Below are 17,516 nucleotides of genomic sequence, written 5' to 3'. Positions count from 1 at the left end.
GGGGGGAGCAACCAACCAAAGTTGGTGAGCTTTTTTTAAAATAGACCATAATGCGTCTAGAAAGGGTGCCAGAACTCAGCCCTGGGTATAAATCTTCAAAATAAGCAACGAAATGGATGTATTTATGACCTGTGCATAGTACCCAACAGGGCCAGCCCATGCTGCCGGGTTGCTTGAGGCAAAATAGAAAATGCAATCTCTGCCAGGGACTCCACCCCTGTTGCCTATGACAACACCAAGAAAAATGGGAGGTAAAGGAAGGGGGGAAGGGGGGTGAGTGGCACATTCCTCAGGGGTCCAGATCTCCTGCCCCTCCCAGCTTTCCTGATCTTGCTGCCCTGAGGCAACTGCTTGGCCAAGTCTTATCGGCCATGGGCATAGCCAAGGGGGGCAACTTCTCCCATAAATCAATCTACATCAATACAAATCAACACCAATCTGAGGTTCTGCCCCCCCCAACAAAAATCCTGGCTACGCCCACCTAATGGGCAGGTTGATCTGGTACCTAAAGCTGTTTCCAAGGCTGAGTGGGGGAAGGAAAACGTTTGATACCCCTGTATGAAGCAGCTTGTACAGTGGTACCTCGGGTTAAGAACTTAATTCGTTCTGGAGGTCTGTTCTTAACCTGAAGCTGTTCTTAACCTGAAGCACCACTTTAGCTAATGGGGCTTTCTGCTGCCGCTGCGCCGCTGGAGCACAATTTCTGTTCTCATCCTGAAGCAAAGTTCTTAACCCGAGGTAATATTTCTGGGTTAGCGGAGTCTGTAACCTGAAGCATATGTAACCCAAGGTACCACTGTACCTCTTCCTCATTCATTTCTCCCAAGCTGCCAGGTAACATCCAAGTCTGCTTTCTGAGATATCTGTTACCATTTATTCCAGCACGTAGAACTACGGGATGCAAACCACAGAAATTTATTGAAGAGCTTATTGGCCTCTGCCATACAGAAGATTAACCACCTCCCTTCCCATGTTTTTTCTCCCCAAAAGAGACACTCTGCTCTTCCCAGAGTCCTGACTAAATCTCTCTGCCTGGGGCAGCAGCCCTTTTGTCACAGCAGATGTCTCCCAAGACTGTGAGCACTGGGCTTTTCTGAGAGATCGGCCACCTCCCACTTCTCAACATCTGCCTTCCCTTGCATTTTATGCCTGAGAACATCTCCGTTTTTTTCTCAAGGCCAACATTATCCATGATTATCTTAGCAAGTAGTTCTTGAGTGCAGCAAGCAGGGGCAACAGCCCCTAGTAAGAAACAAATATAATAACCAAAAAGGCAGGAGGCCAACGTTAGAGCAGGAAGCTACAAGCCCAAGATTCTCGTTCAAATTACTTGAACTGATTGCTCTGTCGATGTAATTATAATGCTGTTCCTATTCCATTCTGAATCTTCGTAATATATTGCTATCTTACATTTCTTTTTCTTTTATGTTTGCCTTCCAAGTGCAGAATGTCATTATCTTCCATATGAAGATAATCATATGCCTTGCATGAAGCATTGTGCATCTTTAAATGGATTGATTTGGTTCAGTCCTAATCTTGAGTCTGTGGTCTGAACTTCCCAACCCTCTGCTAATATACAATGTTGAAGTCCGGTTAGATAACCAGTCTGACACTATTCTTACTCTGGTAGAGACTCACCCAAATATTGCACACAACTGAGCCCCCCGCTCCTTGCAGTACACCCTTCATGTGATTCCTTTTCTTTGGGGCTGGAGGAGCAAAGAATTAAATATAATTATAAGTTATGGTGATCTGCTCTGAATCAAGAGGCATCTCTTTTAATTGTTGAGGTGTGTGGAAAGGATGGTATTAAGAATAAAGTACTGCTTATATTTGCATCTTACTGTCATACAGTCTCTCCTCTCTTTCTCCCTCTCTCCTTCTCTCTTTCATCATTGGATTTCATTTTATGCACACACCATTGTCTGCCCTTCCTCCCCACTTGAAAAGCTTATACCACATACAGTACTAGAGAAAGCAGCTTAGGTGGCTAATGAGAAAGCGCTGCAACTGTGGCAAGGGCAGATCTGAGCTTCCTTTTCCTTTCCCAAGCGCCTCTGATGTGAGCCAAGACCTTGGAATCCCACTTGCAAAGCCACAGTGGAGACTGGGAGGAACATAGCTTTCTGCTCACAGTTGCCTCAGCAGGATTTCGGTATTGGGAATTTCTCAGAGCACCGGACAGGAATTGTGGAGTTGGAAGGGACCCTGAGGGTCATCTAATCCAACGCCCTGCAATGCAGTCTTCTCTCCTGGAGCTGACATATTATTCCAGTTGTTGCACTGGATGCATAAAATAATGCTATAAAAATAAATCTGCAGTAATAAAAAAATTACTGTTTTTTTATTTAAAAATGTATTTGTATTCAGTATTCCAGACTGGGTTCAGTGCGGCTTATGGCATATGAAAACATCTTTTTAAATACACAGTAATACAGCATTTCTTAACTATTCTTAAAAACAGTAGTTAAAATATATTGAAACACATTTAAAATCAGCATTGCATTATAGCAGGAGTCAGCAAACTTTTTCTGGAGGGGGCCGGTCCACTGTCCCTCAGACCTTGTGGGGGGCCAGACTATATTGGGGGGGGGGGGATAATGAACAAATTCCTATGCCCCACAAATAACCCAGAGATGCATTTTAAATAAAAGCACACATTCTACTCATGTTAAAACACACTGATTCCCAGACCATCCGCGGGCCAGATTGAGAAGGCGATTGGGCCGGATCTGGCCCCCGGGCCTTAGGTTGCCTACCCATGCATTATAGCACAGTGGCCAGCATTGGCTGTATTTTTCAAAGGCCTGTCTGCCAGCAGAAGAATAGCAAAGAGGAAGCCAGTCTAACCTTTGCGGGGGGGATTCCAAACCTGGAACCAGCCCCACAGAAAATGCTCTCTCTTGTGTCACCACCAACTGGGCCATTGATGTTGATGGGGCAAAGAGACGGTGCTCACCTGAAGATTTAAACTCCATGTTAAACTCTCCAGAAGATACAACACAGCCTATCAGTAGATATGTCATGTCCCACAACTTCTATGGTTCTTTGTTGCAAACATAGGCAACTTCTTCAGTGGTAACTTCATTCTTTACTTTCCTACAGAAAACTTATTTTCTTATTTTTTTCTGGGGAGGCCAGAATCCCACCCTAACTAGCCACGAGTTCTGCAACATTTTCAGAATTGAATCACATAAGCCACACTTGAGCAGTTGTGTTGCTTCTCTCCAGCTGCCTATGTAGAGTCCGGCATCAGACTAAAGGTAAAGGGAGCCCTGACCATTAGGTCCAGTTGTGGACGACTCTGGGGTTGCGGCACTCATCTCGCTTTACTGGCCAAGGGAGCCGGCGTACAGCTTCCAGGTCATGTGGCCAGCATGACTAAGCCACTTCTGGCAAACCAGAGCAGCGCACAGAAATGCCGTTTACCTTCCTGCCGGAGCAGTACCTATTTATCTACTTGCACTTTGTGCTTTTGAACTGCTAGGTTGGCAGGAGCAGGGACCGAACAACGGGAGCTCACCCCATCGCTGGGATTTGAACCACCGACCTTCTGATCGGCAAGCCCACAGTGCCACTCGCGTCAGACTGCAAGGCATGAAAATGCTCCTCTAAGAAAATGCTCTTCTGCAATTTAACACAAATCTACCTGGTTTGCACTTCCTGAAACAATATGGCAGCTGAAAGACAGGCATCCTATTAAATTTGCACTTCCCTGAATTTTGCAATGCAGTTCTCCAGCCAAGTAATGTGTACATAAATGCAAGCCCAGGGGGAAGTTGTGCATAAAATGTGCATATTAGCGAACATGACATCGAAAACTGCATTACAATAGGAAAAATTGCTTTGCAAAACTATGCATGTTAGGTTAAATTTCATACAAGCATCTCTGCTAGTTGAAATGCTGATGAGTTTTCATGAAGAATGCTTAAAAAAAAAAAAAGTCCCACTGATGGAGAACTTCTGTGTTTGAAGCATCTCTGAAAATATACCCCAACATCCCTGTGTGTTGCCAGATCACATGTAATGTTTTTAATGTGGTTGTGTTGGGGCCCCAAGTTGTTTGAAAGCTGCCTTCTAAAGGAAAGCAGGGGGCACGAGGGAACTGATCAGGAAGACCTCCAGTTTTGTTTCAAACATTACAGATTGTGGACAAGATGGACTGTTTCAAGAAGTGGCAGAAAGATATTTCTAGATTTGTCTGGCAGGGCAAGAAGCCCAGAATAAAATTTAAGATATTAACTGATGTAAAGGAAAGGGGCGGATTTGCCCTGCCAGACTTTAAACTTTACTATGAATCAGCAGCATTCTGCTGGTTGAAAGACTGGCTACTTCTTGAGAACACAGACATTTTGGACTTAGAAGGATTTGATAATGCTTTTGGGTGGCATGCATATTTGTGGTACGACAAGGTTAAAATACATAAAGCATTTAAAAACCATATTGTCAGGAAAGCATTGTTTAATGTTTGGATAAGATACAAAGACTTATTTGAAAATAAAACCCCAAGGTGGTTGTCACCAATGGAAGCGAAAGCTTTCAAAAGACTTAATATGGAGTCCAAATGGCCAAAATATTGGGAAATTTTGGAACAAGAGGGAGACAAATTGAAATTGCAGAGTTTTGAGAAACTAAAAAGTAAAGTGCAAGACTGGCTTCATTATTATCAGATAATGGAGGCTTATAAATTAGATTAAAAAATTGGATTCCAGGTGGAAAAATCGAAATTAGAAACAGAATTGTTAGAACCTAAAACAAAGAATCTGTCAAAGATGTACAATTTGCTGCTGAAATGGAATACCCAGGATGAAACAGTGAAGTCTGTTATGATTAAATGGGCACAAGATGTTGGACACAATATTATGTTTGCTGACTGGGAACAGTTATGGACCACCGGTTTGAAATTTACGGCATGTAATGCCTTACGAGAGAATATTATGAAAATGATTTATAGGTGGTACATGACCCCAGTCAAGCTTGCAAAAATCTATCATTTGCCCAATAACAAATGTTGGAAATGTAAGGAGACTGAAGGTACATTCTTTCACCTTTGGTGGACATGCCCAAGGATTAAGGCTTTCTGAGAAATGATTTATAATGAAATGAAAAAGGTATTTAAGTATACCTTCCTGGAAAAACCAGAGGCCTTTCTCCTAGGCATGGTTGGCCAAATGGTGCCAAAGAAGGACAGAACTTTCTTTATGTATGCGACAACTGCAGCAAGAATTCTCATCGCAAAATACTGGAAGACACAAGATTTACCCACTCTGGAAGAATGGCAGATGAGGATGATCAATTATATGGGATTGGCAGAAATGACTGGCAGAATCCGAGACCAGGGAAAAGAGTCGGCGGAAGAGGATTGGAGGAAATTTAAAGACTACTTACAGAAATATTGTAAAATTAATGAATGTTAGAATGATGTTGGACAGAAATTAAGTGGTTACCAGCTGTAATGCAAAGGTTGAGTAACAAACTAAAATAAGTTATATTAAGTTACAATAAGGATTTGCTGAATTAAGAATTTGAACTGGAATACAAAGGGGGGAGGTGAGAGGAGGTCCAGGATATAAGGTAATGGAAATAAGTAATGGGAATTATATTTGTTTTTGTTTTGTTTTAACTGTGTATTTTTGTTATTTTTTGTGCATTATTTGTTTTTTGTTGTCTTTTTTTTGTATTAAATTGGAAACCTTAATAAATATCTTTTTTTTAAAAAAAGGAAGACCTCCAGTCTAGTGAACATGGGAAGAGAGACAGCATTTCTGAGACAAGCCATTGGGAAGAGGGTGCACTGGAGACAGCCAAAAGCAATGTGCCTAAATCTGCTGCTTTTTAGTTTTTCAAATAGGCAGGCATGCTATTTCTGGAACTTACCATGCAAAATAGTATACTTTTGTGAAACGAAGCAGGCCTGATGCTTTAATATTTACAGCTGGGACTATAATTAAGCAGAGAATTGGTTCACCATCACAGGATGAATTTGACGTAGCTAAAATACATTCTTTCCCCAGACCTGACTGCTGGACTTCACCCCCAAAGGTAAATTCCCACCCCAGGGTTCCTCCACTGCACTGATGATATATGTACACTGAAAAAGTCCATGCGCCCTACAGAGCAGGTTGCAGGAACACCTGGGCCCAGGCAAAAAAGTCCTTTCTCACTGAAGGCTCAGAGATATAGCACGGCTATTTCTTTTGTAAGACATAATGAAGCTGTAGCAAAAAGCCACGTGAAGGCTTCAGACGGCTATGACTTGCCACCCTGGGAGGCCAGCCTGAAGCAGAGAGCTCTTTTTCAAGTGAGCTCACCATACAGATGAGTGACTGATGTGCATGCCAAAAACATTAAAGGCACCTTAGACCACATTTGCATACCTTTGATCTGCAAGAACTGCCAAGGCAATAACTTTTTATTTTATGCCAGCTTATCTATATTGTATGGTGCTGGTGGCAATGAACCTACTGATGTGGAGCAGCTGAGCTAGTGCAATGGCAAAGAATGGGCATCAACATTCCACCTGTTCAGGCAATTAAACACCAAGGGTGTTTGTTGTTCTTTTCCTGTGAGAGAAGGGAAGCTGTCTGCTTGGATGAGATTAAAGAGGTCCTAAAAACAGGAATAGCTTTGCATGGCAGGCTGAGACATGGGAAGAGGGAGGTAGAGAACCCAGGAATCCCCATGAGGGGATTGGAGTGAAGTGTCATCAGTATGCTGAGGCTGATGGGAGATGTAGTCCAACAACATCAGAAGGGCCACAAGTTGCTCACCTGATTTAGTTTTTTGCCTCAGTGCCAGAAATGTCCACATTTGGCCCATTTATATAACAACAATATCCCACCAGGGGCGGACTTTGATCATCTTTCGTAACATGGCAACCCATGTCAGACCAAAATTCAGTGCCCCCAAATGGATCTTCTCAATTATGAATCTTCACAATTTTTCACCCTTTTGGCTTGGTGCCCTGTGCAAGGGAATCATTGTCCATAGCACCCTAAATCTGGCACTATATACAAGAAAGATTTTCAAGTGAAAAAATAATTCAACGCAAGAAGCCCTTAAGATCTCATTAGGCCTAAAACAGGCTTCATGTCAAAGGCAAATGTACTATGATGTGCCTGTTTCTTCCCCAAATCAGGGAAACTTGCAAGGGAAGAGTTGACGCTAAATCTGCATTCTGCATGTGGAGAGGAACTTCACATTCCCCAAGTCTCAAGTGTATAGAACCTTTTATCTAAATAGTAAGTTGCCACCATAATAAAATTGTAACACAATTGTGAGCTTGCACACAAACACACAGAGAGAGGGAGGGAGAGAGAGAGAGAGACGGAAGGAAAAGAAGGCAGAAGCTTGAAAATATTAAACTATGAAGACTGGGATATTTTGCCATGCAAAATTATCTGTATATAGAATCATAGAATCTTCTAGTTGGAAGGGACCCTCTGCAATGCAGGAATCTCAGCTAAAGCATCCATGACAGATGGCCATCCAATCTCTGCTTACAAACATCCAAGGAAGGAGAGAACATAAACCCCATGTAAATTGGGAGTTGCCTGTACAGTTTTGTGACACATAGGGTTTTTCTTTTTGGCTTGGCAGTCCTGAGAATCTGGGGTGAGGGGGAAGTATTTTAGACTTTGTCAATTAATTGCTGTGGTGATGTTTAAATTTGACATAATGGTTGGCACCGCCCCCCCCCCCCCAAGAATCCTGGGAGGTGTAATTTGGTAAGGGTGCTGAGAGTTCTCTGGAGACTTTGCAGAACTATAATTCTGCCACAACCCTAAAAAGGTAAAGGTAAAGGTACCCCTGCCCGTACGGGCCAGTCTTGCCAGACTCTGGGGTTGTGCGCCCATCTCACTTAAGAGGCCAGGGGCCAGCGCCGTCCGGAGACACTTCCGGGTCACGTGGCCAGCGTGACAAAGCTGCATCTGGCGAGCCGGAGCCGCACACGGAAACGCCGTTTACCTTCCCGCTGGTAAGCGGTCCCTATTTATCTACTTGCACCCGGAGGTGCTTTCGAACTGCTAGGTTGGCAGGCGCTGGGACCGAACAGCGGGAGCGCACCCCGCCGCAGGGATTCGAACTGCCGACCTTTCGATCGGCAAGTTCTAGGCGCTGAAGCTTTAACCCACAGCGCCACCTGCGTCCCTGCCACAACCCTAACCCTTAACAAATTACAGTTCCAAACATTCTGTAAGGAAAGTCGTGACTTTCTGAAGTGCTGTGATACTGCTTTAAATGTGTAGTGCAGATGGGTCCATTTTTTGTGTCACAGAATATTTGCTGTCTGTGCGCAGTGCTTTTTTTGTCACAAATTATGTATGCTGTAGCAAGCTATGTCTCCCCCCCCCCTACGTATAAGCATTCACTGATGCCTTGAACCATAAAACCCAACCAGACATGATTTGCTCCCTCCTGGATTTTTGTAGAAGCCCCTTTTCATTGCTTGGCTCCAGATTCTCCAGCCGCTTTGCACATTTTACAAATTCCAACTTCATTTCAAATTTGCTTTTCAGACTTGGGCTTTTGTTTCAGGGCTTTGTCCTCAGATGCCTTTGTCCTTCCTCCTCTCTGGGCTGAGATTTGGGGTTTGCTCTCCTAAATGTTTTGCCTCTGAAGTGGCACCATCAAAACAGCCCTCAAACACGGATCGCTTTTCAAGCTCCTTCCTGCCTCTTTATTTATCTTCTTTGAAAGACACCTTCAAACACCTCATCTGCAAAGACATCACTTTTGCAACCAGCCCTGCCTGGCTTGTACTTGTTGTACAAACTGTTATTAATCTCTTCCTGAAACAGAACCCCTGTTATCAGAAAAAAGGGAGCCCTGCCTTTCCACCTGGAGCTAGTGGAGCAAGGGCCCTTGTCTCTCGTAGGCCTCTCAGATCTTTTCCTGTTTGAAGAAAGAGAGGTGAACAAGCAAGGCAGCTTCAAAAGAAAACGGTCCCTGACGTTGTAGGTTTCACTTCAGTCCTCTTCCTGGAACAGAGAAGAAAAAACACACAAACCTGAAGAATCCCAGATCTGACAAGTTGGGGCTCAGCAGGGCAGACAGCCTGAGCAGTTCCTTTTTTACATTTTACTTATAAAAATATCGACAGTATATACCCCATTCATTGAAAAAAGAACAGTTTACAACAATTGCACATAAAACCATACAATAAAAACTATATTAAAAAGTTAAAATAGGAAATAAGCTAATATTGTAAGATGTTCAGTGGTACTGCGGATTACATTCGCTTCAGGTTACAGACTCCTCTAACCCAGAAATAGTACCTTGGGTTAAGAACTTTGTTTCAGGATGAGAACAGAAATCACGCAGTGGCAGAGGGAGGCCCCATTAGCTAAAGTGGTACCTCAGGTTAAGAACAATTTCAGGTTAAGAGCGGACCTCCAGAACGAATTAAGTTCTTAACCCGAGGTACCACTGTAATGCTGAATTGTGTGTATAATCCTGATGGAACAGAAATGTTTTCAGCACAGGGTTGCGATACGTCCGGAATTTCCCAGACATAGCCAAGATTCGGTCATTGGAAACAGTGTCCAGGTGGAAATTGCTTAAATGTCTGGGAAAATGCGGATGTATGGCAATTTTTGTGTCTTGATTTTCACTTTTTGATATATGGTGACCCTACTTCAGCAGGTGTTTAAAAGTTTAAAAGAGATGCGCCTGCTGCATCTCTGTTGGCAGAGTTCCCCAGGACTTGCCCAAGGACACTAAAGGCTCGGCTCCCTGTTGTGGTCAAATGATCCTTGCTACTACGGACAACAGCCAATGATGCTCCTGCAGATGATATTGGAGACTGAGCTGGGATATAAGGGTTTGGGTGGTTCCTGAGGCACCCTGGACCTAAGTTGTTCTGGGCTTTGTAAATAAATGCAAAGCAGCCGACTCCAGCAGTGGAAACGCAAGAGGTGTTGTCTTGCCCTCCCCACCACATCCACCACTGGTGGAACGCCCGCCTCTCACCAAGTTTCAGCAAGAGGGAGGCGTTCCAGCACATGATGTCACTGCTCAGCTTTCCTGTCCCTGGAGTGGAGAAGACAAACAGCGAGGCCTTACAGAACTCCCTCTGCTCTTGCCAAGTTTGGCGAGAGGGAGACGTTCTGGCATGTGGCGTTGCTGTTCTGCTCATCTTCCCCACCGCTGGGGTAGAGAAGACAAGGGGCAAGGCCTTACAGAATGCCCCCTTCTCCTGCCAAGTTCAGCAAGAGCGAGGGGCATTCAGTCAGGGGCAGAAGTGATGGGGCAAGCAGGGGAGTAGGAGGCAGCACATTTCCGTTTTGCCTCAGGTGGTGAAATGGGATGGGCCGACCCTGACCTTGAACCTAGCTCAGTAGTAGATAGGCAGCCAGTGCAGATTATGTTATGTACAGAAGTTCTCACCCTGGGCCACCAGGGGGATACTGTAGATAGTTTTCACTCAGGTCCACATATGCAAATAAGGGATTGAAAGTGACAGATGCAGCTGATGGACTATATGCAGCTGGCGGAAATGACTGGCAGAATTCGAGACCTGGGAGAAGAAAGGATTGAAGAAGACTGGAAGAAATTTAAGATTTATTTACAAAATTATTGTAATTTGATGGAATGCTAAGAAGGATGCTTGATTATAAACAATTGGCCATCACTAAATTAGATGAGTATTATTAGACTATATTGTAATGATTGGTTATAAGATTACAAATAAGATGGTAATTTGCTTGAAAAATTTTATGAACAATGTAAGTGCGAGCGGATGACGCGAGGAAGTCCAAAGATGTCATGAAATTTTGTAAAGACACAAACAATGCTGTTTTTCATTTTTGTATCTCTTTTATTAAAAAAACCTAATAAAAATTTTGAAGAAAAAAAAATGAAAGTGACGTTCAGTGATTGGATAGTTACAGAAAATGGTTACTGTTGCATTCTAGTGGAGCTCTATATAAGCAGGCTGGATGAACCCTTCAGTTCAGTTCTGTTCTGGCCTGTGAATAAACAAGAACTGTTTGAAGAATCGCTGTGTCGTTTGATATGTTCACCCACAACTTAACACTTTAAGAATGGCGTCACTTGTTGTCAACCAGGTAATGATGCAGGAGAACTTTCTCCACCCACAGCCAGCCCCAGATTTGAGGGGGTCCTGGACAGAATGCCTTCAGGTGGGCCCTGCGGATGGGCAGCAGCTGTAACCTGACAATGCTGGGTGGCTGAGGGGGGCATTTAATTACCCCCAAATTCCACTTATTGAAGAGGCAAATTTCCCCAGGGCATATTCAGTGCCCCCCCTGCAAAAAGGCACAGCAACCAGACTCTCCCCAAGCTCTTCAGATGACTTCAGAACAGAGTTTAGAGGTAACTAGCCAATTTTCTCCCTCCCTTTTTAGTTCTCCTTTAGCAAATGTTAACGTTCGTGGTGCAAAACTGAGAGTACTGCTCTCCCTTAGGGCACCATCTGTTGCCATCTGAGAGGTGAAGAGGAGAGTGCTGGGCTTCCCCAGCTAGTTCTTTTGTATTTTCACCCAACTTCAATATATTTTAAGTGGTGCTTTGGGCAGGATAGAATCCACCTTCCAGCCATGCTCTTTCCGCTAATCACGAATGTGCACCTTTCATTTTGGACGTGCAGGTCTGCCTCTAATTGGCACACTAGCCTGGGAGCAGATGGAGGGCCTGATTAAGAGCAGCCCTTCTGGCAATCACAGATTCTCACAACTCAGACAGTGGCGTCAGTGGGCGAAGGGGGGTGCCACTGGGGAAAGGCCAGGAGAGGAAGAGAGCTTGAAATGTATGCAGTCTCCATCTCTGGGGAAAGTGATCCAGGGACTCAAATTTGCAAGCTAGGCCTTAAATGAAACCAAATTTGTTACCTTTAAAACTTGACTTTGGTGTGTGAAGAAAAGGAACTCTTCTAATTGGTCCCCACCTGGTGCTGAATAAAATACATTTTGCATTCTTTCATATGCCTCTAAGTAAGGACTTAAAAAAACACTTGCTCTTTTCAAGAGGTATGTTAGAAAAATGTCCATCGTTTGGGCAGACAAGAAACACAGTTCTTGCTTTACGAGAAAGATGTTTTGGTGGCATCAAATGAATGCGTAAACAACCCCAAGCTCTGCAACTATACACTTTTTCATTGGCTTTTGATGACTGGGGGCTACTAGCTAGAAAGGACACCCGGCTTGCTCTGGTGGGGTTTTTAGAGGAACAATTTGGCAGCTGGAAGGGACTCATAAAATTAAGAGAATGTTTAAGTTAAGCATATTAAGAGGATGTTAAGGGTGGCTGTGGCTGAGGGCAATTGTAGTCCAAAATGTCTGGAGGGCACCAGGTTGGGGAAGGCAGTTTTAGGGAATAATATTTGGCACTGTAAAGTGGTAAGTGATACAAACAGCAAAGCAAGGGGTGTAACAGAGGATTATGTCTGGAACTGAACTATGCAATTCAGGATGAAATAATTAACAGTTGTGGCACGAGGGCTGTCTTTCCTCCTTGGTGTTCCCCATCAGTGGCATAACGTGGGGGTCACCGAAAGGGGTGACTGAACTGGGCACAAATCTGAGAGGGTGGAACTGGCTCCCTCTGGCCCGAGCTCCTGCCAACTTCCAGAGCCATGGGGCAAGAGGTTGCATGTCTTGGCGCATGTCAGAAGCGCCAAGGCTGCTTTCCGTGTTTGCCCTCTGCACGGGCTCCACGTGCACCCCACCCAGGTGCATCCTGTTATGTACTGAAGTTCTCACCCTGGGCCAGCAAGGGGGTACTGTAGATAGTTTTCACTCAGGTCCACATATGCAAATAAGGGATCGAAAGTGACGTTCAGTGATTGGATAGTTACAGAAAATGGTTACTGTTGCGTTCTAGTGGAGCTCTATATAAGCAGGCTGGCTGAACCCTTCAGTTCAGTTCTGTTCTGGCCTGTGAATAAACAAGAGATGTTTTAAGAATTGCTGTGTCGGCCGGTATGTTTACCCACAACTTAACACATCCCTCTACCCTGGCTGCCCAGTCCAACAGGGGGCGCAACACTTGCCCTGCCCCAGGCACTGGCAACTCACAATATGCCGCTGCTCCCCATAACTTCTTCATTTCAACCCCACTCCCTAGAACAAAGTCACTTTCATTGCAAAGCTCCACCAGAGTACTACTGGCCCCATGGTCTGCCCCAGATGTTCTGGGACTCCTGCACCAAGATTACACTCCCAGGTCCTGACTGGGGAGAGGGGGGCAGAGTTACTTGAGTGGTGGCGGCTGTTGATGATCCAGAGAGACATGAAATCCTGCACTTAATTGTTAAAATGGGAGGGACTAGTTGAAGGACATTCCTGCAGTCAAACCAACAATTCCTGCTTTGGCAGATGGGCGCATGAAAAGACTGAGATTCATAGAGCTTTCTTGTACAATTTGCTAGAGAGAACTCTGTGAGATCATTTCCTTTGTCTGCCTTGGCAGGAAGCTGTAACACTACAGACATCCTGATTGCATCTGTCTTCATAATGTTGGCAAGCTGACCACATGTGCATGACCATTTTTGAACTTACATTTTGTACTTTGGTAATTTAGATAGTGGGGACGCAGGTGGCGCTGTGGGTTAAAGCCTCAGCGCCTAGGACTTCCCAGATCGAAAGGTCGGCGGTTCGAATCCCTGCGGCGGGGTGCGCTTCCGCTGCTCGGTCCCAGCGCCTGCCAATCTAGCAGTTCGAAAGCACCTCCGGGTGCAAGTAGATAAATAGGGACCGCTTACCAGCGGGAAGGTAAACGGCGTTTCCGTGTGCGGCTCTGGCTCGCCAGAGCAGCGATGTCACGCTGGCCACGTGACCCGGAAGTGTCTCCGGACAGCGCTGGCCCCTGGCCTCTTAAGTGAGATGGGCGCACAACCCCAGAGTCTGTCAAGACTGGCCCGTACGGGCAGGGGTACCTTTACCTTTACCTTTACCTTAATTTAGATAGTAGTATCAAACCTGCCTTCGTTTTGCTACTGTAAACTGCTACTTCAAGACCTGCAATATGTAATTAAAAACTTTTTATTTTTTATATAACCATGTTTGTGTCATTATTGTTTTTAAGGGGGGGAGGGGGTAATACCAGGAAAATCCAGTCTGTCTTAAAGGACCCTGGATTGTTGTGGCAGAAGGTTAAATAAACCTTGCCTTAGCTTCCAAGTTTAAACTTCAAAGGATGGCACTCTGTTGATCTCACAAACATGAGCATGGAAGGACAATACCTAAACAATATATCCTTTCCTTGTGTCTGAGTCCTAGAAATGATATCTTTATTATTGTTTCCCATACTCCAAAGCTAAAAGAAGAACATCCAGGCACCCAAGAATCAAAATCACAGTTCCAGGAGTTGCTGGTTCAATCACAATTTGGATCCATGAAGCAAGGGACATGGGCAGAAACCCAATTCCATTGAGCAACAGTGTTTTGCTGTAGGCTGGTCATTCTTCACTTGATGAGTGCACATTAAAATTAATTGGAATTACTCATGTACATCAAATAGAGAAGAGGGTCATTTTTTTTATTTTACTTTAAAGGGAAAGAAGAAGCAGACCCTCGAAAACACACACGCTGCAACAAGCCAGCAACCAAGGCAGGAGGGGGCAGAACACAGCCTTGTCAAAAGCAGCAACAACGGAGGGAGACTTATGCGTTTGTGGCTTGCAAGGTGGAGATACATAAATTCTCTCTGGAGCACAGTTGTGAATCTTGCAAGCCTGCCTGCTGATGTGCCTCCAAACGTCACAAGTGACTACAAAATATGTGGATGTTTGCCCATAGACCCCAACAGCGCCATCCCCACAGACCTGTGATGTGCTTGGCTATGGAATTCCACAAGGGAGAAGGGAAAATGGGAACCAGGACACCATCAGAATAGTAACCCAGCTGAAATCCATAGGGGGGGTGTGTGTGTGTGTTGTGCTGGTGTCATGTGCAGAGGAAGGAGCTGAGCAGATCCCAAGGCAGCAGGAGGGGGATGGCTCAAGGAGCTCAAAGAATCTCAGAGTTGGCCCCAAAATTAGGGTCATCTACAGGTTTGAGGGGGGGCTTGGCAAAGTGCCATCTGTGAGCTGCATCGGGGGCCCCACTGGCTGCAACCTTCATCAACCATCCACAGTTTCATCAATCATCTATAGCCATTGCGTTACACCTCACACCCATAGCAGGATATATACACACACACACTTGCAAATACCCCCAATAACCTGGGAAAGGTAAATTGCATAAGAACCTAAAAAGAGCTTTGCTGGATCAGGCCAATGGCCCATCGAATGCAACATCCTGTACTCACAGTGGCCAACCAGATGCCTCAATGGGAAGCTCCAAAGAGGACCTGATCACAACAGCAGCACTCCCCACCCCACACAATTCCCATCAACTCACATTCAGAGGCACATTGCCTCCAACACTGGAGACAGAGCATGGCCTTATTATCCTCTGTGGATTTGTTCTAATCCTCTTTTAAAGCAACCCAAATTGATGGACATTATTACCTCTTGTGGGAGCAGATTCCACATTCCCCCTTGTAACTAATAAAATTACTTTCAGGATATCCTTCGGCTAATTTGCACTTTGCAGCTGGAGGAGGAGAGGGCAGAGGGTGAAGCAAGAGCTGTGAGTGGAGCGGGGCCCTTTCCCCATCCTTTGGACCCCCAAGGAAACTCAGCAAACCTGCTGCACCTGGAACTGGGTGTGGAGAGTGCCCATAAAAAGCAAGTTTAGAGCAGGAGACCAGGGTGACGTCTGCTGTTTCCAGGAACTCTTCTTGTCGTGAGATTTTTGTGGGTGAGCTGAGAGCTTGTTTGGACCCTTGGTGAGAACCCAGAGACTGAGAGGGAGGGTGTGTCAGAATGAAAATGAGTGTGTGTGTGTAACTTTGTATTAATGTAACATTTTCATATGCAACTGTGTTTTTGTAATTTTTTTAACTTAGCTGTTGCTGCTTCAGTTTTTTTGTACACCACTTAAAGACATTTTAAACGCATTCAGCAGTATAGAAATTAAATAATCAATCCATCCATCTTCATACCGGCTGAAGAACGGCCGCAAAATTTTATCTTATCTTTTTGCACAAAGCCCTGGGTGTGACTGTTCTGCAGCATCATGGAATTATGCCAGAAAGCATTAGGCTTTTGTTGCAGAGAATGCTAGATAAGCAAGGGCAGCAGGGCATGACCCCCCTTTCTCTACAGCAGGCTGGTCTCTATGGGTGTCTGGCTGTGACCTGACCCATCAGGGCTCTTACTGATGGCATTCCCTCCCTCACCCCTTGTGCAGGATTGTTTCCTTCTGACCTGGTTATACATTTTCCTGTTGTTAAGGTGTGCAAACATCTTATCTGGAATTGTCCTTGGTGTCTGTCCTAGCCTACAGCTTTTCCCTGCTCCGTAATGTCACTACATCTTCAGAAAAACCACTTTTCCCCACCCAGATCCCTGTTTTGGTCAGTCTGGCAAAAGCAGACACCGAGGGTGTATGCACCATATTTTATATTCTGCCTTTCCAGCCTCAGTTTCAAAACTTCTGCTGAAAAAGACCCTCAGCAGCTTTTTCCATTGCCAACTGGTTTTATGTTTATATTAGGGCTGGGCGATACCTGATTTTCAACATTGTGATATATCACTAGCTAACTGAAATATACTCAGAGTCGAGAGTGGATTTCATGCTCTTTATTCGGCTCATAAAGGTGAGGAGGAATGAAAGTCCCCTCAAAGTATCTGCTTTATATACATTATTTACACCATGGGCTGCACGTGATTGGCTAATTCTGGAATTCTCCTGTAGGCCAATCAGGTTGTGTATTCACTTCCATCTGGAGCTGGATTGGGTGGCTCCTGCAGACCAATCATACTGCTGCATTGTTCTAGGACCAATCAGACTGCTGCATTTTGGATCCTATTCAACTTAGTACATAACACTAACCATCATTATATACCAAAATACCACAGTGTCTGAAATAAGAGGCATTGGCTGGCTTCACGGTTTTTTGCACGTTGTGATTTTTGCATAGCACACACATACACACACCATTATTCACAATATATTGCCTGGTCAAAAAAAATGAAACCAATATCATACGGACTTGAAACCAGTTTTGGACAATATATTGATATATATCACCCAGCCCTAGTTTATATATTAGTTTAAATGTACACCCTGCTTTTCTTTATAAAATCAAATCAAAGCTGCTGACAAGTAATTCATAAAATGCATAAAGCACAAGGACAATTACTAAAATCAGTGTCACACACAGAGGGGCCTTAGGGATCATCTGATTACATCCCAGCTCGATAACTGAGATTGTCAGCAGGAACATCATTGGTTGCTCTCCGAGTTCGCAAGGCCCATTTGACAACATCAAGAAATTGAACCTTTAGTGTCATCAGTCCTGTGGAATACTCTACCAGTAGAGATTCAGCAGGTGCTTTCTGTGACAACTTTTTAATGCCTGCTGAAAACCTTGATATTCCACATGCAATTAAAAATCCATCCTTCCACACTGGTTAATCAAAACTGCAGTCAAAACTGCATACAAAA

The 17,516-nt window shown here is 44.5% G+C and overlaps 1 protein-coding gene across 2 annotated transcripts in view; it reads left to right on the top strand.

Annotated features, from left to right (window-relative positions):
- Positions 1–9,207, top strand: part of LOC310831698 (tetratricopeptide repeat protein 24-like) — a 36,407-nt gene extending 27,200 nt beyond the window's left edge. For both annotated transcript variants that reach the window (XM_083712772.1, XM_083712770.1), the window contains exon 7: positions 8,802–9,207. In XM_083712772.1, the coding sequence (XP_083568898.1) occupies positions 8,802–8,903 (102 nt within the window). In that variant the 3' untranslated portion in view covers positions 8,904–9,207. The remainder of the gene's footprint in view (positions 1–8,801) is intronic.
- Positions 9,208–17,516: the final 8,309 nt, after the last annotated feature.

The sequence above is a fragment of the Podarcis gaigeae genome (assembly GCF_964106915.1).
Source record: "Podarcis gaigeae genome assembly, chromosome: 14".
In the NCBI taxonomy this organism is placed as follows: Eukaryota; Metazoa; Chordata; class Lepidosauria; order Squamata; family Lacertidae; genus Podarcis; species Podarcis gaigeae.
Note: the sequence above shows the minus strand (reverse complement) of the source record. Positions and strands in the feature narration are given on the sequence as shown.